The 26,587-nt window shown below is 52.1% G+C and overlaps 1 protein-coding gene across 3 annotated transcripts in view; it reads right to left on the minus strand.

The window, feature by feature from the left end:
* ADCY5 (adenylate cyclase 5) overlaps positions 1-26,587 on the minus strand; it is a 161,532-nt gene that overhangs the window by 29,896 nt on the left and 105,049 nt on the right. Inside the window, exons 4-11 of one of the 3 annotated variants that reach the window (XM_017508210.2) lie at positions 17,625-17,736; positions 15,980-16,107; positions 13,749-13,907; positions 12,756-12,897; positions 10,442-10,582; positions 5,934-5,956; positions 4,868-5,012; positions 3,239-3,336 (exon numbers count right to left, since the gene is read on the minus strand). In XM_017508210.2, coding sequence (XP_017363699.1) covers positions 3,239-3,336; positions 4,868-5,012; positions 5,934-5,956; positions 10,442-10,582; positions 12,756-12,897; positions 13,749-13,907; positions 15,980-16,107; positions 17,625-17,736 — 948 coding nt within the window. The remainder of the gene's footprint in view (positions 1-3,238; positions 3,337-4,867; positions 5,013-5,933; positions 5,957-10,441; positions 10,583-12,755; positions 12,898-13,748; positions 13,908-15,979; positions 16,108-17,624; positions 17,737-26,587) is intronic. The other 2 variants (XM_017508211.2, XM_037731217.1) reach the window with 2 other exon arrangements.

Raw genomic sequence — 26,587 nt, forward strand, 5'->3', positions numbered from 1 at the left:
AGCTTGGAAGAACCACCCAGTTGTTCCCTCCAAGTCATTGCTCACAGCTCTAAAACTGTGACGGCTGAAAACTGATTGGACCAGTGGCCTTCATTTCTAGACATGCCTTTGTCAGCAGCCCAGTCAGCCACTCTGAGAAGCAGGGGTGACTGTCTCTTCAGAAGGGCAGAACCTCTAAACCCCGCCCCCTTTCCACGGCCAGGTCCCACAACAAGTCCTGCAGTGTTTGTTCCTCTATTCCCAGAAAGTTCAACAAGAAAACTGCTAGGATTTCCCTCTGCCCCTCCTTTCAGATGCAGATCACAGGTGACCTTCACGGCCACCCTCAGACAAAAGAGGTGCAAGTGACTTTCCATCCAGAACTTCCCATTGGCCCTCCAGATGTAGGGGCTGGCCTGGGGACAACACCCCGCTATACCACCAGGTGGCCTTTCAAGGGAGGAAGAGTGGCCTGGCGATGTCAGGTATTGGTATGGGGTTAAAAGCCAGTGGGGAGCGTGAGAGGCAGGTGAATACCTCCAGGGAGGACTCCAACAGCATCTTTGTTCCAGGCCTCCACAGAAGCGGCACTTAGCTGCCTTCAACAAATGGAACAAGAGAAACGAATTCTCTTCAGAGGAAAAGAAAGATCTTAAAAGTGGCTTTTAAGGCTTTCCTACAGAGAAGGCAGCTAGAGAATGGCCTCTGCCAATAGGAGCTGTGGCCAGAGGTGGGAATAAAGCCGCTGCAGGCAGGGCAGGTAACTGGGATGACCCAGCCTCCAAGCCGTGCTGCAGAGAAGGAAAGGCAGCAGAGGCAGGACTGTGCACTCAAGCTACAGGGACTCTCAGTCGCAATGGGAGCAAAAACCCAAGTTGCTCCTTTGTTTTTTGTTTTTTTTTTGAGACAGAGTCTCGCTCTGTTGCCCAGGCTGGAGTGCAGTGGTGTGATCTCAGCTCACAGCAATCTCTGCCTCCCAGGTTCAAGTGGTTCTCCCACCTCAGCCTCCTAAGTAGCTGGGATTACAGGCGTGCGCCACCATACCCCGCTGATTTTTGCATTTTTAGGAGAGACAAGTTTTCGCTGTGTTGGCCAGGCTGGTCTCAAACTCCTGGTCTCAAGTGATTCGCCTGCCTCGGCCTTCCAAAGTGCTGGGATTACTAGCGTGAACCACTGCGCCCCGCCTCCAGGTTGCTTCTTGATACTTGTGGCTCCACATCACTACAGAAAGATGGGTTTTTGTGCCAACAAGAACCCCAGCTCTACACAGCCTCAGTGCAGGGGTCAACCAGGGTGGAGCTGGCTGCCAGTGCCTGGTTCTCACCTGTGGCATCCAACAGAGTGACGGCAGATACAAATATAAGGGAGATCTTCTCATTCTTTTAATGTCAATAAAAATAAAACCCATGTCGACATCAGGTACCTCTGGCTATGGTACGCAGGGAAGGAGACATCTCCACTTCAGCGGGAGCCCTGTCAAAATGCAGGCCCCAATCTAATCATGAAAAAACATCAGACACACCCAAATTGAAACTACAAATGAATTGGCCAGCACTCCTCAAAAGTGCCAAGGTCAAGAAAGACAAGCAAAGGCTGAAGAACTGCCACGGGGGGGATGGGATGGAGGACGTGAATCAACGACATGCAAAGTGGGATCCTGCACTGGCTCCTGGAACACACACTGGACAGTGAGGGGAAAATGATGAATCAGAATAAAGTCAGTAGATGAATTAACAGTATCGTTTCAGCGTTAATTGCCGGGTTTTGATCATTATGCTACAGTTACAGAAGTTGTCGACACTCGGGGAAACTGGATGCAGGCTGCACAGAATCCCTCACTCCTTTTGTAACTTCTCAAACCAATGATTTCAACATGAAAAACAGAAGGTACTGGCTTCAGGGACTCTTTAGATTAAGCAAGGCTTAGAAGATACAACCAAATGCAAGCAGTGGATTTCGAGTAGATCCTGGCTACAAATAAACTAGAAGCAGAAGACATTTTTGGGGACAGTTTGGGAAATTTGAATATAGATACAGGGAATTGCTGTTAATTTTTTTGGTATGAAGTATTGTGATTAAGGAGAAAAAAGTCCTTAAAATAGGCATATATTGAGGTTTTTAGGAGTCAAATGTCTGTGTCTGAATTTACTTTTAAAAATCAGAATAAAAACAGATGAAACAATGCAAAATATTAACAGTTGTTCTATCTAGGGGATGGGTACTGATTAGATTAATACTTTACTTTTCTGTGCACTTGAGGAATTACATAGTAAAAAGTAAAAATATGTATTTCTACATAGACGTGTGTGTGTGTGTCTGTGTGTATAGTTGTGTGTGCATGGGTGTACATACATAAGGCAATGATGTTTCTCTTCCAGGCGAGACTCTAATGCGAATGACAATTTTACAAACACCTCATTTCCAAAAGCCCACTGCGTACTTCAAAATACTCCCCACAGAAGCCACAGCCTTCTCGGCAACACAGCCAGTCATCAGAAGAGTTCAGAAACACCTCTTTGTGAAATACTTTCAGAACCTGGAATCCATTCTCAGAAATATCCAAGTAGTAGAAAACCTACATCTTTTGAAGATTTTTCTTTTTCAAGAACCAAAGGTCACACAGAAAGCATCCCAGGGAATACTTGGGGTGACTCAATTGTTAGTGGTAGGGTGGGCTAATGGGACAAGACAATTAAGTGATAAAAAGGCATTTCTTGACCAGCCTCGGTGGCTCATGCCTGTAATCCTAGCACTTTGGGAGGCGGATGTGGGCAAATTCCCTGAGCTCAGGAGTTTCAGACCAGCCTGGGCAACATGGTGAAACTCCATCTCTACTAAAATATAAAAAATTAGCTGGGCATGGCAGTGGGTGCCTGTGGTCCCAGCTACTCAGGAGGCTGAGGCAGGAGAATTTCTTGAACTCAGGAGGCAGAAGTTGCAGTGACCAAGATCGTGCCACTGCACTCCAGCCTGGGTGACAGAGTGAGACTCTGTCTCCAAAAAAATAAAAAAGAGGCATCTCTCATGCAGCTGAGCAGCACCTGGTGAAAAGTCACCCACCCTGGAATGAGCACATCACCTTCCCATCCAGAGAGGTCAGACCCCTGGCTTCGTATCCCACTGAAGGCACACTTCTGTCCCTGCCTGAGCAAGAGCAGGCCAGACTCCCTGCTCTGTTCTCCTAAATGACCACCCCCCTCCCACCCCTGGAATCCCCTGTGGCCAGAGGAAGGAGCCCAAGAAGGATGGGGATACTCACTGGGGCACGATGGTGATCTGGACAAAGCAGATGAAGAGGAAGACGAGCGAGGCACATGCCACATAGGCACCAAATCGGTCATCCACCTGCTTGGAGTACTGAGAGGAGACAGGCAGGGTGAGAGGGGCCAAGGCACCTGGCCCAGTCCACTGCAACCCTGTCAATCCCACACGCTCAGGGCAGCCGCTCAGGGCTGGTCACCTGTGCAGCCCACTCCCACAATAGGAAAGACCTGAGAACCAGAGCCAGACTTAGACCCTGGGAAACCAGTCCAGATCACCAGAAGGTAGTGCCTGTGGGGAGGGCAGTTGAGAGGGAACTGAAACCTTTTGCAGGCGGGTCATCTTCAGAGTAATCCATAATGATCATGGCTGTACATGACTGCATGCCTTCTATATGCTAGGAAACATGCCAAGTGTCTACGGGCATCATCCGGCATCCCCACAACAGCCTGGGAAGCTGGCATAGAACTGTTGTCATTTCTCCTTCAGAGATGAGCAAGCTGGGCCCCAGAGAGATCGCAAGACTTGTCCCGTCACATCTAAGGCTCCCAGCCTCAGCTCCTCCCATGATACCAACCAGCCACACTGATGGAGGTTGGGCTGGCACATTCACCCTGAGTAACACCCAAGTGAGGTCCATATGCTGCTGGTCCCTTTCCACAGCTTCACCCTGCTAATTCAGTTTGTTTGCCTGGCTTAATGCTAACAAGCGTACCACAAGTCCATTTTAACTGAACTCTGGGGAGACACTGCCACACAGTGAAAAGAGAACTGAATGGACCAGGGTCTGGCTCCAGCTCTGCCACCACTTCACTGGGTGGCCAAAAGCAGATCCCCCCCACTACTCTGGGCTTTAGCTTTCTCATTCACAATAAGACGCAACAGAGAGATCCTGACTACCCCTGCCAGCTGTAACACTTTGAGGTCCCAGTGTGACAAAGCAGGTGGGCTGTCCATTGACAATGATAACAGCATTAATGCAAATAGCAACTAATGTGCACTGAACACCTACTGTGCGGCAGATACTGTTTTATACATACAAACTTGGCCGGGTGCAGTGGCTCATGTGGATCACCTGAGGTCAGGAGTTCAAGACCAGCCTGGCCAACATGGTGAAACCTTGTCTCTACTAAAAATACAAAAATTAGCCGGGAGTGGTGGCAGGTGACTATAATCCTAGCTACACGAGAAGCCAAGGCAGGAGAATCACTGAACCCGGTAGGAGGAGATTGCAGTGAGCAGAGATAAAGCCACTGTACACTGCACTCCAGCCAGGCCAACAGAGCGAACTCCATCTCAAAAGAAAAAAGCAAAGCAAAACAGGAAAAAAAAAAAACAAAAACTCATTTCATCCTCACTATGACCCTATGAAGTGGGAATGTTAACTGTCCCCATTTTCCAGATAAGGAAATTAAGGCATGGAGAAGTTAAGATTTATCCCTTCCAGCCACGGAAGTCTCCCTAGCATCCTCATCTCCCTAGGTAGCAATGCATTAGAGCTGGGGAAAGTGAGGCCACCCCTTCCGCAGGCAGTGCTGGGGGCAGGAGGGAGCTGTCCTGTTTCCTTGCCCTCTTCCTTCTCATCCTGGTTTGGCGTAGGGGTCTCCTTCCCACCCAGGTGCCATACCTTCTTCTCTAAGTCAGGCTCCCTGAAGGTCAAGAGGAACTTGCGGACATGCTCAGACCGCAGCCTATCGATGCTCCTGGCATCAATGGCGCGGCCCAGAAACTCATCCACTTCATCCTCAGGGTTTGTACTCTCCTGGGCATTCCTGGGAAGCAGAAGGCACAGGCATGAGACAGGCTGACCACAGGGGCACCGGCAGAGGCTGGCTCTTCTGTCCACCCAGATTCTCAGAGAGGCCCAGCAGCCATCCACCATCAGCTCAATCAGGGCAGCGGGAGCTGAAGCCTAAGCCATGCTCTTAACAACTGCACAGATGAACAGAAAATTGCCCAAGTCTGGGACCTGGACCTTCAGGCTGAAGGGCCTTGTTGGCAATAGGTTTTTCTGACTCTGGTAACATACTATGTTAGCATAACAATGTGAGCTACCATTGATGGTTTAATTGGACTTAACAGCTAAGGGGTTCTGCTCTTTACCCTCTAGCTGTGCTATCTTCCTGAAAAGGAGGCCGAGATTGGCAGTGAGAGTTTCTGCCATTTTCTGCCACGGTGACTGTGGCCCACCTGCTTTCTTTCACCTGGCTCAGGGCATGCTTGAGAAGCAGGATTCATAGACTTGAGTGCTGACCTTCAACACCCTATTTCTCAGGGTGGAACCCAGTCCTGGAGTGGAATTTCTGACAGTCCTGAGAGCCGGAAGTGAAGGAGGGAGAAGAGGGCATTTCCTCGGGGCACTGAATGCCAGGCGCTGCTGACCAGTGGGTAAGGTCTGTACTTTCCTGAAGGAGCTGTGTGTGTGCACACATGCAAGTACGTGTCACAGAGATAAAATGGGCAATGCTGAGGCCCAGTCCTCATGTTGGGTGGCCTGGGCTCCTGGGCTGTCCTGGCCTGTTTGGGACTGCTGCTGACCACCTGGCAGCTAGGGTAGGCTCCATTCACTCTCAGCTAAGACTGCAAGAGGGGTCATTTTCCATGGGGACTGGGGAAACCAAGTGATAAGGTGGATTGGGAGCTATCCCCCAGACCCAGGGAGCAGGAATAAGGAAGGGCATATTACTACTCACTTGTCCTTGGGGTCTTCAAAGCCCTAAGAGAAGGATAGAGAGAGAAAGAGAAGAGAATGAGAACGGAGAGAACTGAAATCTTAAGGGCTTCTACAAGGCTGCAGCTCATCTCCTCTTTACAGTCTCTCAAAGGCCGTGGACATAGAGAGCACTGACACTCAGCAGCTCCTTCCTTCCTTCCTTAACTTGGAGAATACAGCTGGGTTCTCCCTAAGAGACAGGTGCTGTGCTAGACACTGGGAATGCGCTGATATTTCACTTCATCCACAGACAAAATCCATGTGTCTAAGCTCTCCCTGCCCCCACGCTGGACTCCTTTCCCAAAGCTCTCCTTGCCATCCTTGGGCACCCTGGGCTCAGACGGTCCCCTCTCAGTCCTGCCTCTTACTCAGATGGAAATCAGGAATTGCTGGGATGTGCAATCTCTGTCACATGTACACATTCATGCACACCCACCTCCTCACGTACATCACACTAAGCACACACAAAGTCTCCAGGAGTTTGCACATTTTGCACTTAGAAAAACTGCACTCTAGTTACCTGCAATAGCTGTTTGGTATCTGAGAATCACTCCATTCTTATAAGGCCAGGGTTGGTTGCAGACTCAGAGGGTAAGGACCCCACCTGCCACAGATTTGACTACTGTTCTATCAGAGGTGAGAGTGGGAAGGGCCCTTGCCGGCTATCAAACTCAAAGCGCTCTTTATGAATTCTGCAAAGGGAGATGAGTGTTGAGGTCACACCAGTGGTGGCAGAATGGAGGCTTCCCCACCGTAGGGAGGGGTGGAATCTCAGAGGTGGTGCGGGAGGTGACAAGCAGCCTCAGGACGTGCTGTTTAGATCAGCCTTGGGATGCCAGGACAAGGACAGAGGATGCCCCTTCCCTGGCAGCGTGGAGCACTCTGCTGGGCAAACAGAGTTTGGCAAACACTGGGTGAGCCCGAAATCCAAATGAACACACCGCTCTTCATTCCCCTAAAAACATGTTATGAAAATTCAAAAAGAGGGATTTACATTTCTCTCCATGAGCCAGGGCCACCAGGCACTGAAACAGATGTGGGGCCCTCACAGCACAGAGGCTGTACCCCTAGCTGAGGGGTCCTGGGAGCCTCAGAGGCTCTGGGGTTACCTCCAAGTGACTATGGGCTCTGAGCTCCTACTGGACTGCCAGCACAGCCCTGGATGGCCTGGCAGTTGTCTGCCCAGGCAAGCTGCACCCTTCTTGTCCTCTGAGAATGGCCAGGCCCTCCAGGCTGCAAAGTGGTCTCACATCACCATCCCAGCCTTGGGCTGAAAGAGTGGATGTCACTCAAGTGAGTGCTCCTTTGGGGCAGGGATAGGGCAGGCCTGTGCCTGATGCTCCCAGGATCCCTTAGAGCACAGGCATGGCTGGGCAGCAGAGAGATGGACAAGCAACCTCTCTGTGGAAGACCCCCTGCGTGGGACTGGACCTCTCAGTTCCATCCCAGGAGCCAGCAAAACTTTTACTACGGAACCGAGAACAACAGAGCTATATTACAAGTATGGTGGTCTCTATAATTCAAAAATAGACTGAAATGTGAATAAGCCTGTTCTGACCTTTCCTGATGCTCCGCTTAGTCTTCTGTGGAGGCTGGTGCTGGGGACCCATTTTTTTCTTCCTGAGCTCAGTGAGGGGCCAGGACCATCCTAACCACACTGCTTACCTGGTTGGTGTGGACAGCTCAGAGCCAGGTGGGCATGGTGAATTGGTAACAGTACAGAAAACACACTGGGTCACATGGTGGGGGGGCCATTAAGAACAACGGAGCAGACTGGGCTCAGATCCCATCACCTGCTTACTCTGTAAGTTCCAGGACAGCAGCTACCTGGCCTCTCCCAGTCCTCCTGCACCCCTTTCTCCAACACCTGGGCCCCCCGTGCTGTCCATTCCTGGGTTTGCTGAGAGGAGCTCAAGCCCACATGTCTTCCCACTGGCAACCTTTTTATTAATAAATAATTTTAAAGACTTACGACACTAGTGCCTAAGCATCCACCAGCACGGCTTGTCACTGTTTTAAAAGCTCAGTAAAAGCTGGAAAAAGATGTAAAAGGTACTGATGACTCCAAGTTCAAACCTGACTGCTCTCAGTCACTGCTGCACGCTCCCCGCCCCTATCCCACCTTCAGTGGCTTCTCATAAAACTCATCCCAGCGTGGGCAGACGGGGGTGAAAGCTCGCCTTCTGTGGATCTCTCTCCGAGATTCCAGGCACGCATAGCACCAAAAGCCCAGCAGCCCTCGCAGCAGCTATAGAATCTGTCTCCATCCCCAGCCTAGAGATTCCCACTGGCCACACTGGAGTGGGGCCCAGAAGCTGTTCGTTGATGGCAGTCCCCTCAGGGGATACGTGGCCCAGCCAGGACAGGAGCCTCTGTTCCAACAGCCCTGTTCTTCCGCACTCCTTCTCCCTGCTGGGCAAAGCAATGAACGCCTTGGAGGAGACTTCCTGGCAGCCTCTTTCTCCAAAGACTGTCCCTTCCGCATGAGAGCCCTGATTGCGAATTCTTCCAAAGTTCCTGTCCTAATGATGAGTAATACATCTGCCAACCCAGAGTTTATAGTCCAAACGATCTCCTTTAAGACTCCAAGATAACTAAAGATACAGCTTATATCAAATATCACCAAAAAATAACTTTCAAGGACTCTAAACAAAGAGAATCTCCCTGCTGGCTCTTTCCTGTTCTGCCCGCCAGCTCTGCCTTCCCCTCCTCCTCATCTACCTCCCCTACTCCTCAGCTTCCCCTCTGCCTCCTCCTCAACGCCTCCTCTCTCTCAGCTCTCCTGCCCCTCTTTGCTGTCCCTGCTTTCCATCCTTCCCCCTTTCCCCCCTTCTCCCTTATTTTTATTTGTGAGACAGGGTCTTGCTCTGTCCCCCAGGCTGGAGGGCAGTGGCGTGATCATGGCTCACTGCAGCCTCAACCTCCTGGGCTCAAGCGATCCTCCTGCCTCAGCCTCTCAAGCAGCTAGGACAGGAGCAGCATGCCACTATGCCTAGTTAGTTTTCCCTTCTCCTTTTTATTGTTTGTGGAGACAGGGTCTCGTTGTGCTGCCCAGGCTGGTCTCGAACTCTTGACTGCCCTGACCATGTGGGTACAGAGCCTGTAGGAGACTATCAAAGGGCCGGGGTGACGATGGGGAGGGTCACCAACTGCTCTTTGCTTGGGGGAGGGAGGGTGGTGGCTGGAGCCCTCGGTGGTGCTGACCAGGTCTGTGGACAGTCAAGTTGGGAGCCCTGGGGAAGGCCAGGTAGCTCCAATCTGCTCTCTGGTAACCCAGGCCCCCCAGTGGTGTCTCTACTGTCCAAATGTCAAATGGGGGTCTTGGCTTAAATCACTTTTCCTCCTGTACATTTCCCTTAAACTTGTATCATCTGCTACTCATTGGCTAACAAGGAGCAGAGCAGCTGGGTCCCCAGCCTGTCCCCTCCTCCAGGCTCTCCTGGTTCTTGTCTGCTGACTCGGCTGGATTTCTGTGGAGTTCATCTCTGATTCCTTCTGCTGCAACCTCAGCCCAGTCTGCTCCACAGAGCCCAGACTTGGAGCTCCTTGTGCAACATGCCCCTCCTTCTTCACTAAGTGGCCACACAGACACACACACACACAGACACACACACCACACACACACACCACACACAGACACACACACAGGCCCTGCACCATCATTCGGCCTTTCCTCAGTGTGGGTGACTCCCACTTGGGAACCTGGTGTCCCTGAGCTGAGCAGCACACACGAGGCGCAGAAGCCAAGCTCACAGACAGAAGGAGAGAAAACACCACTGCGGTAACATGGCTTCTTGTCCTCGTTCTTCCTCTTCCCACCAGGAATCATCTTCCTGTCATTGCTGCCAGAGCCCAGGCAGTGCATCCTGATTAACCTGTCCCAGTGTGTGCAGGGGGTAGAGCTGACACCCGACCATGGCCTCCCTGACTTGCTCAGCCCTCATGTCCCCATTGGAAGGCTGGCATTCGTGGGGGGTGTTTCTCAGCACAGACAGCAAAGGGGACCACCCCCTGGCACTTCCCAGAAAGCACTAGGATAGCTTCTGAGCAACTGAACCAGAAGATGTGATTTCACTTGCCTGGGAAATGCAGGAAGTGCTGGAAGAGGGTATGTGGTGCCCACCCAACTCCCTGGGGCCTCACCAGACAGTGCCAAGAGACAGCTGGAAGCTATGGCTGGCTGAGTCCAGCCAGACATGCCTACTTCCAGGCTGTGCCTCACGCTCTGCCAAGAGGGAGGGAGGACGGGGTGCTGCCGCTCTGTTCCAAAGCCTAACAAGGCATGCCTCGGGGTGGTGGGGAGAGCTTGAGGCCAGAAGCAGGTTCCCTGACTCCTAGTCCAAAGTTGGGGCAAACCTCACTTCCAATTCCTTCTCTGGCTCCCCAGATTCCCCTGGGCAATGTGAGGCATCTGGTGCAGGCCTCGCACCCACAGAAGGCCCTAGCCTTGGAGAGTGTTGACTACAGACTGCCCCACCAGCCACTCACCATCCGCTTCATCTCCTTGGACACCTGGTTACCACCCAGGTGGTTGTAGAAGGGGCGCTCAGCCCCCCAGTGCGGTGGGTTGTGCCCGATGGAGTTGGTTCTCTGGCGGTTCATCTTGGCGATCATGGCCTTCTCTTCTTTCTGGGAGACCAACACAGACATGTCAGCCTGTGGGCAGGGTCACCAAACAAGTCCAAGTGGGGAGTTCCTCATCCTCCCCAGAACGTGGTACCTGGCCAGGTAAGGGGCTAAGGCAGCCACCCTCTCCTCTCTGCATAGCCCTGGAGCCCAGAGCTCTGCCTAGATCCTGGAACTCCCCAGGCAGGCATCCTGGATCCCTCCAAACTCCCTAACACCAGCCCTGGCTGGCCCAGGTGGGAGTTGCAAAAGATGACGAGAGTTTGTCTTGTGAGAAAGCAAAGGGCTTGGGAACATCTGCCATTTGCAAGGAGTTCTCCCTGTAAGTTTGACAGTAAGATTCTAACCCGGGTGCCCTTCTCTCCTCTCACTGGCCTAGGCTCTCAAAGGCCTGAGCTGACGCACCCGGCTGCCTGCACTGTGCTTCCTCCCCCTACTCTGCGGGGCAGGGCAATCACTGAAGGCTGAGCTTAGGTCTCCTAGGCAGCCAGGCCAGCTCATGCTTGAGCCTCCCAACTTGGTCCCTGGCAGGCTGTGGCGTCACACTGGGCTTTGCTCATGGGCAAGCCAGGGCTCAGGGCAGGGCAGGGCTTCTAGCTACAGCCTTGAGGATGGGTAGGGCCTGATCTGAAGTGGGTGCCACAGGGAGAGGAGACCTGGGATCACAACCTCTGCTCAACTTCTCCAAAATATGCTCTAGCAGAGAGGACACTGGGACACGCCCCGGTGCCCAGGAGGCCGCTTCTAAAGAGGTTTGGGTCAGTGAAGTTATGAGATTCAAGAGCTGACAGGCACTGTATAAATACACAGAGTCTCAGTCAGCTGTCTACAGGCCAAAATAGTCCCAGGATCTCGTCTGTCTGTCTATCCATCCAAATGGGGGCAAGAGAGCCGGAGACCTGAGGCAACCCTCCCCTCAACTCCCTCCCTTGTCAGATAAGGTGTGGGGCGGGGGGACACAGCCTGCTTCAGCTGACACTGCAGGTGGGGGTGCCTGTCACTGTCTCTGTCTCCATCTCATCTTTTTCAGACTGCTTGTCCAGCGAGAATAACCAAGAGCCAGAGAACTCAGCGTCTAGGGCAGGAAGCTGCAGGAGGCCCTGTGACCCGGGCACCGAGAGGGGAGAGTGGGACAAGGGCCCGGAACACCCAGTTCATTGGTAACTGTGGCCAAGCAACTGGCCAACCCTTACCAATGGGTCAAGGAAGCCATGAGGAGCTGTCCCCACAGTGCCTCGAATCCCCTGTCCCTCTTCCTGGCATCTGTGGAGGGCCTGACACAGCTCCTGTGAAGGGCCCTGCAGCCAGGATCTGTCCCCTGGGGTGCTGCACAGTAGGATAAGGTGTCCCTCTGATACCCCTCTCAGCACGGGCGCCTGTCCTCAACAGCCTCCCTTTAAAAATCGCCTTTGCTGTTGTCCAAGACTTTCTCTGAACTCTTCACACAGCTTAATTTTGTCTTTTGTTTCGCTTCTTAGGAAGAGAAATGCGAAGCTTTTCTCTATCAAAGGGCACTGACTGACAGATAAATTCAACAGAAATACTCATAAGTAAAAGGCATTTTAGTTTAGGCAGAAATATAAAATGTTCTCTTTAAATATAAAATGTTCGCTTTAAAAATTAACAATGGAACATGACACTACTAAAAATAGAACACTGAAGTCTGCTAATAATTTAGCATTATATTTCAGCAAGTGTGGGCTGAGACAAAGGGGGAAGAAGAAAGAGACTAGAAAGGGAAAGGGGAAAACAGGTTCAAGGAACAAAGACACACAGGCACATGCGGAGATGGACCTGATACATGGATCAGCAAGGGAGAGACAAGGACAAGTGTCCATCCAAGGAAAAGCAAATCAAAAGGAGAGAGATGGAGATAAAACATATGGTATCCACAGACTCCCTTGATGCTGATTTCCAGCTTGTGGACTTCTGATGTCTTGTTCCTGATTTGAGGCTTGTTGCATTTTTGCAACAGAAGCAATATGAAAAGATTCCCTCTTTACCATCCTTTTTTTGCAAGGCCTAACTGTTAGGGTCCTTTTTATTATGCAGGAACCACAATTGCCTAAGAAATTGATGACTTTACTCAAGGAAAGAGAAGGAAGCAGCAGGCCATCAAAATGTTCCTCCCTGGAAGAAGGGAGCCCTTCAGCCCCCCGCCCCACAGCCCACGAACCCGCTTCTGGGTGCAGCGCAGGATGAGGAAGGTCTCAATACTGTGCTCCTTGAGGTAGGCGTTGCGCTCGCCCCCACAGCCCGGCTCCACCTCGTAGTCCCCGTTCAGGTAGTTGAGTGTAGCCTTGGTGATGTGGATGCGTCTACGGGGGGCAGGGATCAGGGTGAAGAGGGCAGAAAATGCAAAGTAAGAATGTCTGCTCCCACAAAAAACCAAAAAACTGCAATTTGTGGATTCACCATGACTCAAACCCTAGGGCCCCACGCTCTGCTCAAGTCCTAACCCCAATCTGGCATGGTACCCAGATTTACCATCAAGACAGCCCTCGTGCCCACTGCAACCACATCATCTCACACTGAACATCCTGGCACAGACCGTTACATTAGCCTGCCTGGGATAATATGGCCTCCTGTCTTACAAACTTTACAAACCTCTCACTTCTGCTCAGAAGCCAGCAATGGCTCCTGCTCGAGACAAAACGGAATCCAAATTCCTGAGCCTGGCACTCCTGCCTTCTGAACACAGGCGCTGTTTCTCCTAGCCATCCCTAAAAGGCCATCTGCTCTTCTCCCATTCCTTGGAAATGCTGTGTTTCCCACACCTGTGCCTTGCCTCGCTGTGTTCCTCCTGCCTAGCAGCAGGCTCTCCTCACCCCACCTTCCTCAACCCTCCCAGTCCTGCCTCCTTTATGGTCTGGCCATCCCACAAACTATCCGTGCTTCCTCCCTCCTCTGGAACTCTGCCTATCACACCTCACCAGCCACCATCGTTAGGGTCAAGGCTTAGGGAAGGTTGACGTGATGCTCCCACAACGAGCCCATGGTAGCACAGGTGATTTGGCAAATTAGACAAATTTCTACTTTCACTGTGCCCACCCCAGGCACCACCCCCTCCAGGGGCTTGCTACCATTCCTGCCCACCCCACCTCTCCTCTGCAGGATGGTCACCTTGAGTGGGCTTGAGTGCCCCAAGCCACCCACAGCCTTCACTCACCCTGCCTTGCCGCCAGCCTCCATGTGGTTGGCTAGCGTGACGTCGTTAGACCAGACGTCGAACTGCCACTTCCTGAGACCAAGGACACCGCAGTGTACTCGCCCGCTGTGAATTCCCACACGCATGTTCACGTTCACCCCCGTCACCTCCCGGACCAACCTGGGGATGGAGCAGGGGTAAGGCTGGGAGAAGGTTGGAGGCCAGGCACACAGGGTGGGGGTGAGGCTGCAGGTGAAGGGAAGGTGAAGGTGCAAGAGTCAAAGAGCTTTCTCTCTCCCATTCAGCCCTAGGGTCCAAGAATGTTCAGCCTGAAGGGGACTGGGGTGGGCGGCAGGTGCAGTGGCTGTCAGAGGGGCTTTTCCAGGCTTGGCCACAAGGTGGTACAGTGCCACACTAAAACCAGAGCCCTGCTGCTTCCCCTCCAGGAGGGCACCTCTGGCCAGCACTGCCCTGTCAATTAAATTGTGATTGGAAAAGTGCAAATGCATGTTAGGCCGACTTGAATTAAACAGGGAAGTTCCCACCACTCCAAACGCTATTTGTATAATGCTCTTGTGGGTAAGGCAGAAATGGCTTTTTGATTATCTGTTTATTGGATTTATCCACACTGCTGCTTCCAAGATGTTGGCAGGATGATGGCAAAAGGTGGTTACCCCGGTTTCAAGGGTGTGCCCTGCTCAGGAGAGGAGGGAAGCCTAGGTAGGCGCAGGGGTTTAGGTGCTCCATGCCCTAGAGGAAAGCTTGGTCCCAGCCCCATGCACTATGTATCCATATCTGGGAGCCCCCAGTAGATAGGGCAGGCCCTGTGCGCACTTATAACTCCTCATGCTGGGTGAGCAGTGGAGGCAAAGTGGAAAGGAAGCCATACATCTCCAGGTGCATGTCTGGGGCCCATGGGAACCTACCCAGTGTCTGCAGAAGAGGGTGCAGGTGCCAGGAAGTGGGGTAATGGATGAACAGAGATTGTACTTCCTAGGGCCCTAGACCCTCCCTGACACCTGGGGCATGGGCACACTCAGCCAGCCATGGGACCAGCAGTCTGATTTGGCCCAGTGGGTGAGACCACCACTGAGACTCCCTGCCCCCACCCCATGCCATCAGCAAGAGGCTGACACCCAGTGCAGGGGAGACTTAGGTCATCCATCATTTCTCTTGTCCTGAGTCAACCTGGTAAATACCTCCACTGTGGCAGAATACCTTTACAGAAATACTTTTCATCCACAATGCCTTTGGATACTTGCTTAGCTTGACAATAGCTCATTCTGTCTCTCTGGCTTAACTCCACAGCCACCTCCTTCATGCAGACTCTGTCGATCCCCTCAGTGGAATCAACTGTCCTCTCCTCGTCCCTCCTATGATAGTCTGCCCCCCTTACCTAGTGTCCACATGACGTGCCTCGTATCTGAGCACTGGGAGTCCTGGTCTCTCCCTGAAGGCTCTGTGCTTCTGGGGAGATGGACTATCTAGCTCAGGCATGCCAGGGACACTGGGCAAGTGCTGCGAGTAGAACTGGGCCAAACCCATGGACCTGGCCGCCTTCCTGGACAGCCACTCCCACCCATAACCTTGCCCTCTATGCCTCGTTCTCTGCCCCTGCCCAGGTGATTTCTAAAGCCCAAAGTCTCTGACTTGCTGCCTTGGCTGTCACATAAGATTGGACCACCCATGTTTTTCAGTGACCAGGTCTCCTGCTGTGACCAGTGACAGCCATGAACTGGCCAAAGTGTCTTTTTTCTATAGCTCACAGGAAGGGTGATGCTGTCTAAGCAGAACACCTGCATTTGAATCCGCCTGCCTAGCAGTAGCACCCTGGGGAGTTGTCTGGCCCCTGCGAGCCCAACCTTTCCCATCTGGAAAGAAGTGGAACCAGCAGTTCAACACCTGGCTGGGTGTTTGTAGGAAACAGGAGACCCCGAAGCGCAAGGCCCTCACACGGCACAGGGTCCTCGCACGGCCACCAGCCTCTCCTCCACCCCTGGAGTCTGCAGAGCCCTCCCTTTCCATGCACTTCCTCTGGGAAAAGCTGCCTGGACTGCTGTAGCGAAAGGGAACCCTGGAGAAGGCAGAAAGCCTGCTGGCACACGCCAACCGTCAGCTTAGCTGGGCACCTTTGGGAGATGGTTTTGCCCCGCTGTTTCCCTGGCTCCATTCAGGCAGCTGGCAGGTCAGTCAGCTGCTCGGGCTGTGGACAGTCCCAGGGAGGTAGATGGCACCCGGGGGCGGGCACTTACGAGATGGCCTCGATCATGTCCATGCCCATCTCCACACAGCAGTGGGCGTGGTCAGCCCTCGCTTCAGGCAGCCCCGAGACACAGTAATAACAATCCCCGAGGATCTTAATACGTAAACAGTGATTCTCCTGGAAAGCAAATTAATTTTACAAATTAAAAATAGTAGGAAAGAGAAGTGGGAGGGAAAGAAATGAGAGGCAAACAGATTCACCCCATGCCTGGAATAACTTGCCTTTTAGGGCAGTGAGCACAGGCCCACACCGGAACTCAGCATGGTGCCCGGACAGGCTTATCAGGAGCCGTGGGGAGGGAGGGACGGTGGGGATGGAGGGATGGGTTGGGATGCCCTGAGAGGCATTCCAGCCTCCCAGGCTCAGGAGCTCACTTTTAAAGATCCAATCCAGAGCCCCAAAAGGAATTTGGCTGGTGGAACTGCGGCTCAGCCAGCAGGATGGCCTTGTCAGCTTAAGGAAGGCCCCAAACCCCAGTACGAGGGTCTCTGGTCCCCTCCATGCCACAGGAGTCTCTCTGATTCATGGCCTGAGATTCTATGAAAAGTTGTGTGATTGTCCTCCTTTTACAAAAAGACTGAAGCAGGCAGAAATGGGCTTTAACCAAAAGCTCATTCTCAACCTGAGATTTTTATCAAGAGTTTTGCTACACTAGCAAGCACATGAGTGTCAAGAACTCAACAGAGCTGCTGCTGAGTGACAGGTGCCACGGGGCCACCTGAGGGCCACCCTCACTCCATGTCACATTGTGATGGAGTATCACTAATCATCAATTATGAGCAGTCCAACTCTGGCTCCCAAAGGTAAGTTGGGACACAGGGATTCAAGTGCTCGTGCGGCCTGGACTCATTTGAGACCCAAGTGCCAGCCAGGTACTCATTCACCTTATTCAGTTCGGTGATAAACCCACAGGTGAGTATCCAACCCACCATCGAAGCCCCCAGAGGCCCTGGCACTGGCCCCGATGGCACCAGCCTCTCATCAATAACCTGGCCTGGCATCATCCTTTGTGGGCAAAGGGGAATGTGTCCACCTGCCAGTGCCCGTTGACATTTAATCAGTCTTCAAAGGCCTAGAGCTGGGAAAGGATAAGGGAGGGGTGAACAGGGGCCTAAAGAATGAACATGTCGTTCACCACTCTCTGCCATGGAGTGTTACTTCCAATTTATCCAAACATTGAATGCCTCTAGGGAAAGGTACACAGCTGCCTTCAGACCAGCTGGGGATTCACACTCATTCTCTTATCAGTCTGGACAATCTCATCAGGAATGTGGCTTGATGGCACCTAATGTGCCCCAGACAAACAGCAATTCCCCTGGGGGTTTGGGCAGTGTGGCCAGCAGGCCTCACCACTCACTTCTACAGACAGGGGCGTGGAGGGCTCCCTGCGCTCAGCCTTGTGGTCAGCGACAGTGCTGAAAGCAGCTCCAGCTGAGTGTCTCCAGGACCCACGTGGGGCGTGAGGACACAGCCACAGCCTGAGGGGGGCCCTCTGCCCATCATCAGCAGGCTCTGCCCAGCAGGGTAGAACCAGGCACAAGCCCATCCCTGGGGTTTAGCAGGTCCTTGACCACAGCAGCCACCCTCAACAGCCCACATGAAGCCACCCCCAGCCCCAGCTCAGGGCAACTCACTGCGGCCAGCTTGTCGAAGCGGGCAAAGAGCTCGTTAAGGGTCATGACCAGTTCCTGTGCAGTGCACTGGGATGCCAGGCTGGTGAAACCCTCGATGTCCGCAAACAGGATGCTGGGGAGACAGGCGGAGGAGGAAGACCCTGCTATAGACTGAATCTTTGTCTCTCCCAAATTCATACCTGACATCTTTTTTTTTTCTAAGAGGAGGTGGTCTTGCTCTGTTGCCCAGGCTGGAGTGTAGAGGTGTGATCATGGCTCACTGCAGCCTCGACTTCCTAGGCTCAAGGGGTCCTTTCACCTCAGCCTCCCAAACAGTTGGGACTACAAGTGTGTGCCACCCCACCTGGCTAATTTGTTTGTTTGTTTTGGTGGAGACAGGGTCTCACTGTGTTGCCCAAGCAGATCTCAAACTCCTGGGCTCATGCAATCCACCCACCTTAGCCTCCCAAAATGCTGGGAATACAGCCATGAGCCACCCGCATTAAATCCTAATGCCCAATGTGACAGTATTAGGTGGGGCCTTTGAAAGATAATGAGGTCACAAGGGTGGAGCCCTCACAAATGGGATTAGTGCCTTGCTTCCTGGATTTCTGCTCACCACCGCATGACAATATGAGAATGTGGCCATCTGCGACCTGAAAGAGGGCCCTTGCCATACACCAATCATGCTGGTTCCCTGATCTCGGACTTCCAGCCTCCAGAATCATGAGAAATACATTGCTGTGGTCTGTAAGTCCCTGGTCTTTGGTATTCTCTTAGAGCAGCCTGAACAGGCCAAGTCAGACCTCCATGAGGAAGGAGAGGCAGGACTTGCAGCCAGGGCCCAGCCTGGGGCTCCTCGTGTCTAAGAGAGCTGCAGGCCAGCAAGAGTCCTGGGGGCTCCACATGGCTGCTGGGCAGAGGACAAGGAGGCTCTGGCATGGAGGGCCGAGGACACTGCCTCTCCCTGCTGCTACCCTCCTTCTGTACTCTAACTGCACCCTCCCCTGGCCCAGGAGGAAGGCAGGGGAGGGGCGTAAGGCCTGGGTATGTGCCTTGGAAGGGTGCCAACAGGGGGCCAGGCCCCAACTCCCAGCCATCTCTCAGGCCTGCCGCTGTGTGGCCTCTGAGGGCACTGGGCCTGCTCCTGGGAGGAGAAGCTTTTTATGCCTCTGTTCCGGAAGGCGTCTCATGCCAGAATGGTGGCCCTGCAAACTCTCACTTCCCAGTCCCACACAGAAGGGAATCCAACCCCAAGCCCTCCATCCTGAGGGAGTCCTCTAACCTCTACAAGGAACAGAGTAAAAGACGCCCAAGGAGGAGAAAGGAAGACATAGCCAGTCAGTATCCCTGGAAGCCCCAACTCCTCCCTCCCACTTCCTCAGTGCACCAGCTGGTGACAGGTCTTCCGCCCGTCCCTGTGGCTTGTGTCCCCTAAATTGAAAAATTTTCCTTTTCCTTTGAAATGGGAGGGAAGAACCCTAGGACCAGAATCTATAAGGGCTCCTAAAGTTATTTTTCTTAAAAGGGACACAAAACTCTAAAAACTGCCGTGTACTGAGGTGCTCCTGATAGGCACTAAGCGGAGGCTTCCGACATGTCATCTCACTGAGTCTGCGCAACAGCCCTGCAAGCAAGGGGTCAGTGTCCCCATTTCACAGATGGGGGCCAAGTCTCGGAGCAGCTAGAGACAGCGGAGTGGCAGGATTCTACCTCCAAGGCCTGTGCTCCTCCCGAGGCACCTCGGGACTCCTGAGGCTCCAGAACCCACAGTCTCAGTTTTAAAATTAATGATGTTGAACTAAACATATTTTGTCCTTTTATTCCAAAAATGTGTACCGTAAGCATGCCTTTTAAAATCAAATATTGGACTCACACCTGTAATCCCAGCACTTTGGGAGGCTGAAGTGGGTGGATCACTTGAGGTCAGGAGTTTGAGATCAGCCTGGTCAACATGGCAAAACCCCATCTCTACTAAAAATACAAAAATTAGCTGGGCATGGTGGTGTGCACCTGTAATCCCAGCTACTCGAGAGGATGAGGCAGGAGAATCACTTAAACTCGGAGACGGAGGTTTCAATGAACTGAGATAGTGCCACTGCACTCCAGACTGGGTGACAGAGCGAGACTATCTCAAAATAATAATAATAAAATACATAAATCAAATATTGACAAATGATAATTGCATATATTTATGGGATGGGTGAAAAGTGATATGATGTCACATATCCACAGTGTGGAATGACTGATGAGACTAATCAGCAAATCTATCGCCTCACATACTGCTCGTTTATCCCTCTTGTCTAACTGGAGCATGGTACCCTTTGCTAAGCCTGTCTTTCTACTCCCACGCTTTGACATCCAAGGTTCTGGAGAGTTTGTGCCTCCTAGGACAAGCCAGTTCCTAGAGACAGTAAACCACTTGCCTTAGGGTGTGTCTTTCACACACAAACCAACCAACCCAGAGCCCACTGCTGACAACGATCCCCTGCCCTCACCGCCCCAGGGATAGGTGCAGGCAACTTGGGACAGCCCCTACACACCGAGCCAACGCAATGACATTATTCAAACCAGCCAAGCAGCTGCCTCACTACCTTGCCCCGCCCCTCCTTCCCACACAAACCACAATAAAGGCCCCTGCTCCCTCCGCCTCCTGACTGCCCTGGGCCTCCCCCCTGTGGCCCCTGCGTGGTGTGTCTCCTCCTCGTGGGACGTGTGAGTGACAATTTTAATGACAGTCCTCTCCTGATCTGTTGGCCTCAGCATCATAACATCTACATTTTAAAACAGACACTATTTTAAGCTCACAGAAGTATTACCTCATTCACACCTTACAACTATCCCGTCAGGAAATGAGGACACAGAAAAGCCACCTGCCCAAGGTCACACAGGCAACCTGGCTCTACACTTTAGGAGATGAACCAATAGAGATGATGCTGTGGGCCCCACAGACATCTTAAATGGGTAAAGGCACAGTCCAACGCCCTGGCACTGTAGATGGAACAGAGGGAGGTGAGAGGACCCGTGGGAGCGGCTGCTGTGGTCCCCAGCAGGTACAGGACCCCCCCTGAGAGGGGTCACTCTCAGCAGGTGCCTGCCAGCTCACATGAAGACAATCAGATGGCCTGTGGAAACAGGCTGGGCCACCAGAGAATGTATCTTGAGGCTTCAGCCAGGCTGTTCCATCTTCCCAGGAGAAGCACAGGAGGGTACCCCCCAGCCACTGCTACTTCCCCAAACCTGGCTCCTCTGGCCACTTCAGTCCTAGCCTGGATCAGCCAAGGCAACTGTAAGAGGGAGGTCAGAAAGAGTGGGAGAAATGGGAACAGGGACAAGAGATGGAACAAATGAATGGAAGAGAAGAAAAGGTGAGGAGGCAGAGCAGAGACGACAGGCCCCGTCCTGCTAGGCCACGGGACTCAGAACAGCAGAGAGCTGCTCCAGCATGCACAGCCGTGGATGGGCTCAGAAAATGAAAGGGAGTTTGGATTCTCCATAAGCTCTGATGTTGGTGTCTGGGGTGGCTGGTGGGCCCACCACCCTGCCCAGAGGGAGGCTATACAGGCATGTGCATGCTGGAGGTAGGGCACCTACATACCTCCATCCTGGCCCACTCTCTGCCTTCCTGCCTCCCAGGCGGCTGCCCCCTCCACCCAGGGAGAAGGAGGTCTTTCCCACAGTTTGTGAAAGCACCCATCACATAGTTGTCCTGGAAATTCTTCTTTATCTCTCAGGAAATTAAAACCAAGGAAAGCTGGGGTCCAGATCAGCTGTACATGAGGCAAGGCACATGTTCAGTGAGTGTCCCCTTGGCTAACACCAGTACTTCCAACACAAAGCCGGTAGGCAGCATGACCAGTGGCTGGTCCACCCCAGGCCTGAGGCTATGCAGCAAAGGCCTGGCTTTGGAGACGCCTCCAAGGTAAGAAGGAAAAAGTCCTCTAATCCGGCAGAGGCAGGACTGCCACCAAGCAGGGTAACCCGCAGCACCAGGCAGAGCAGAAGTGGGCTCCTCTGCACTTGGGCCTCCTGTGCCTGCCTGGCTGACCCAGCCACTCAGTTGGGCCAGGCCTCTGCCCAACCGTGTACTGGGATGGCCAGGCCTGTGGTCAACTCCTTCACTGATGACCCCACCAGACCTTGGCAAGTGCTTTCCTCCAGAGCAGCTCTTGTCACACTAGACCATGGTCTTGGGACTGGGCGTCCTGTAGAATCACCTGGGGAGCTTTTACATGGAGAGACTCCCTACTCCCAGCCCCAGATATTCTGACTTAATCAGTCTGGGTGGGATCTGCTGTTGATTGTCTTTGTTCTGTTTTATTTTCAGCTTCCCTGGTAACTGTATGCAGCCAGGGTTGAGAACCACCAGGCCAGTTTAAACGTGGCCTTGAGAAGGCTTCCGCCACCCCATTTAAATTTACAACCCCTTCCATCTGCCTATCTCCCTTCTCTACCATATTTTTCTCCACTGACTATGCTGTGTAGTACTGTTGTTATTCTTATGCTCCAGCCTCCCCTCAATAGAATATAAACTCTTTGACAGAGAGATTTTTATCTCCTTGATTCACAGCTACATCCCAGCCCCTAGGAAACACGCAGCTGAATGACTGCCTGGATGCGGCCAGCGATGCCTACCTTGGCCTCGCTCTGCGCCCTGCCCAATACCTGACACAACGCCCAGACATAAAAGGTGCCCCTATTCGTCTCCTAGGGCTGCTGTAACCAAGCACCTCCAACCAGGTGGCTGAAAACAACAGATTTTTAGTGTCCTATGGTTTTGGAAGCTGGAGGTCTGAGATCAAGGTGTCGGTAGGGCCCTGCTCCTGCTGAAACTCAGCAGAATCTCTCCTTGCGTCTTCCTAGCTTCTGGAGGCGGCAGTCACTCCTTGGCATTCCTGGGCCGGCAGCCCCATCGCTTCAGTCTCTGCCTCGGTCTTTGCCAGGACTTCTCCCTGTTTGTCTGTAATTTCACAAGGCAGTCTCCTTTTCTCACAAGTTTGCCATTCCTATTGATTAGGGCCCATCCCACTCCAGGGTGGCCTCATCTTTACTTGATTTCATCTCAAAGATCCTGCTTCCAAATAAAGTCACATTCACAGGTACCAGGGAACACGTATCTTTTAGGGTGAAAAAATTCAACCCACAACAGTGCCTAATACTTATGTGGTGAAAGGGGGTACACTTTCTTGATTCCAAAGCAAGTAAGAGGCAGAACTAGTAACTCCAAATTGTGAGCTCTTCCTTCTGCCCCACAAAGCCTCTTGGAGTCTCAAGCACGTCACCTGAGACAGGGGCCCATGAAGTCCAGGGCCTGGCCCCCAGCAGATGCTCCAGTAATATACATGGATCCAGTGACTGAATGGGTACCAGGGACATGGGGACATGGGTGGCCTCTGGTTGTGTGCCAGGAGACATGAGAAACAACATTGGTGTGTGAGGAGCCCCAGGTGGCTTTGAAAGCCTGTACCTCCCTGCAGCCTCCTGGCAATCACTCTTCCTGGCCAGCTGCTGAGGAACCAGGGAGGGGCAGGTCACTGCCCTCTAGGGACAAGTCATTCAGAGTAAGGCTTCAATGCCAGCTGGGCAGAAGCCCATGCAAGGTTGCTGCTGAGCCCCCGACTCTGAAGCCCCCAAAGCCTGCCCACACATTTATATAAACCCTGCGACCCCCACATTCCCCCACCTCCTGTCAGAGGCAAAGTCACATTTCTCTGCAGCTTTGGGGGAGGATTCTGCTTTGTGACTGTTACTTCTGCAGACTCCTCGGTTTTACAAGGTTTACCCTACAGCAGACTGTCTGTTCTGCTGGCCAAGATTTCCTGATCTGCCCCAGGATAACTCGAAGGCCATTTCTCAACTCAGCATTGGCCCAGACCTGCAGGAAGGTGCTAATTCACTGATTAGCTCCTATCTGAGAGCTTCTCATGGCAACAGGATCAGGTCCTCATGGTGGGCACAAGAACTGGGGTAGGGCCACCCTGGCTGTGCACGCCTTCCTAATTGCCTCACAGTTGCCGGCATTCTATTCCAGGGACAAGAGCGGGAGGCAGGGTCCCAATTACCACAACAGGCCCTTCAGCCCTCCAGAGCAGCTTCGGCTCAGCTTTCCCCACGTGCACTTTTGGTGAAGCGCATTTCCTTGTGGTTGTTTGCTCTTGCTGCAGACAGGCCCATGACGTTATGAAGCTGTCAGAGCCTGGCCCTGCTCCTGTGCACATCCTGCAGCACCTCTGGACACCCAGGTGCCGAGTTCTCCTAGCAGTCTAAGGGAGCCTGTGGTGCTGCTCACCAGCTCCTCTGATCTCCTGCAGCCCCTGGCATCACTAGAGCTCCAGGACCACACTGAAAACCATGATGGGCGGTGGGGCAAAGGAAGGGAGTATGGCAAGGTCTCAGCCCAACTCCCAGGAAGCTGGGAATAGCAGGTGCTGGGAAGGTGCCCGGAAGGCCCCAGTGTGGGCTGGGGAGGTTAAAGTGCCCACACCTCTGGATGGGCCAGTGGTCTCTTTTTGATCAAAAGTGCCATCCCCTGCAGCTTGCCCCCTCCATTTGCCCCCTTATTATCCAACCTGGAGAATCCTTTGGGCTCATGTCCCTAGTAAGGTACAGGAGGAGCAAGGAGTCACTCGTGTTCTTTAGGGGAGTTAGCATGATCAGGTGTGGTCTTATTAACACTGGGCTGAGATCAGGCACCAGAGGACTATTTTCCAAGGAGTGGAACAAAAAAGATGATAGAGGGGCATGTGAACTGGCAGCAGCCACAAGGTCACCCAGGGCATCGGCTGGGAAAGAAAGGGGGAAAGGCTTATGAGAGCCTGCTGAACACTGAGTATCTGCACAAATTCCACCAACAGGGAGAGTCTGCCCTGGGACAACCGCACTCTCTCCACTCTCACAGGGACAATAGGACACCTTCCTTCAGCAAGTGGAAACCAAGACAAGGGGCTTGACAAGTGACTGGCTTGATCATCAGAACTGGGTCCAGGGGGTCCTAGGTAGAGGACGTCCTGGGATCAACAAGGGCCTCCTGCAGACCCCCTCCCTCCCACCCAAACCCCTCTTTTGCTTCTGCCTACCCAAACCCTACCCCTACTGTACATATGATGGAACATCCCACAGCACCTAAGACATTCCATTCAGAAAGTCTGGAAAGATCTAGGGAAATGCTTCCTGAAGGAAACACGCACAAAAGGAGGAAGAAACTGCACCAACATCTAGCAATAGTGAGTGACCTGGGGTGGTGAGTGTATGAGTGCTTTGATTTTCTTCTTCATACTGCTCTTATTTTCCAATTTTTCTAAAAGTACATATATTCTTCAATAATAAAAATGTTTATTTTTTGACAGGCACGCTGAACTCATGCCTGTAATTCCACTTTGGGAGGTCAAGGCGGGAGGAACACTTGAGGCCAGGAGTCAGAGTTCAATCTAGGTAACATAGTGAGACCCTGTCTCTGCAAAAAAGTTTAAAATATCAGACAGGTATGGTGGCCGGTGCGTAGAGTTCCAGCTACCAAGGGGCTGAGGTAGGAGAGCTGTATGAGCTCAGGAGGTCTAGGCTGCAGTGAGCCCTGATCACACCACTGCACTCCAGCCTGGGTGACAGAGTGAGACTCTGTCTCAAAAAAAAGTAAAACAAAAAATAAAAGTGTTTATTTTTTGAAAGGTAAAAAACAAATCACATTCTTCTTTTAGGGCCTGATTCTAACCCTTCCACCTTCAAGATGTCTTCCCTGACTTACCCCAGCCCAGAATAATGCTTCTTGTGTCTAAATTTTTATTAGAATCGTAATCATAAATCACAGCTGATTCTAGCTGTTTCAAAGACATAGCCAGACAAATTCAACTGGTCAGCGCCTCTTTGCTCTGTCTTCTCTCCCGTCTTATCTCCCACAGGGCCCCTCATTTTGAGTCCAGAGAGCTAAAATAATAAGTCCTTGCTGGCTGCTGGCTCCAGTCCCCACCCATCCCCATTTTGCACTTAAGGTAAACTGAGGTCTTTTGTCAGGATCCAATCCCAGGCAAGGATGTGGGGGAATTTGAGCCCTTGTGCACTGCTGGGAGGAGGGTCAAATGATGCAGCCCCTCTGGAAAACAGTAAGGCAGTTCTTCCAAAAGCTAAAGACAGAATCGCCATATGATCCAACAATGGATTCTAGATATGTACCCATCAAAGTTGAAAGCACAGGCCAGGCGCAGTGGCTCATGTCTGTAATCCCAGCACTTTGGGAGCTGAGGTGGGCAGATCACCTGAGGTCAGGAGTTTGAGATCAGCCTGGCCAAAATGGTAAAACCCTGTCTCTACCAAAAACACAAAAATTAGCTAGGCATGGTGGTGCGTGCTGCATGCCTGGGGGCAGGAGAATTGCTTGGGGGCAGGATAATTGCTTGAACCCAGGAGGCAGAGGTTGCAGTGAGCCGAGATCATGCTGCTGCACTCCAGACTGGGCGACAGAGTGAGACTCCGTCTTAAAAAAAAACAAAAACTGAAAGCACAGATATGAAAAAAAAATGTGTACACCCATGTTCCTAGAAGCACTATTCACAATAGCCAAAAGGTAGAAGCTACTCAGTGTCCATCAATGGACACTTTGGATCAACAAAATGTGGTATATTCTTCATACAATGAAGTATTATTTAGGCCTTAAAAAGGAAGAAAATCTGAACACATGCTGTAAGATGGATGAACCTTAAAGACATCATGCTAAGTGAATTAAGCCAGTTACAAAAAGTACAAATACTGCATGATTCCATTTACATGAGCTACCTAGAGTAGTCGAAACCATAGAGACAGAAAGTAGAATGGTGGTTTCCAGGGGCTTGGCGGAGGGAGGATGGGGAGTTATCCTTTAACACAGTTTCAGTTTGGGAAAATAAAAAACGTTCCAGAGATGGATGGTGGTGATGATGGTTGCACAACAATGTGAATGTACTTAATGCCACTGAACTGTACATTTAAAAATGGCTAAGATGGTGAGTTTTATA

The sequence above is a fragment of the Cebus imitator genome, unplaced genomic scaffold, assembly GCF_001604975.1.
Source record: "Cebus imitator isolate Cc_AM_T3 unplaced genomic scaffold, Cebus_imitator-1.0 Scaffold387, whole genome shotgun sequence".
Classification (NCBI taxonomy): Eukaryota; Metazoa; Chordata; class Mammalia; order Primates; family Cebidae; genus Cebus; species Cebus imitator.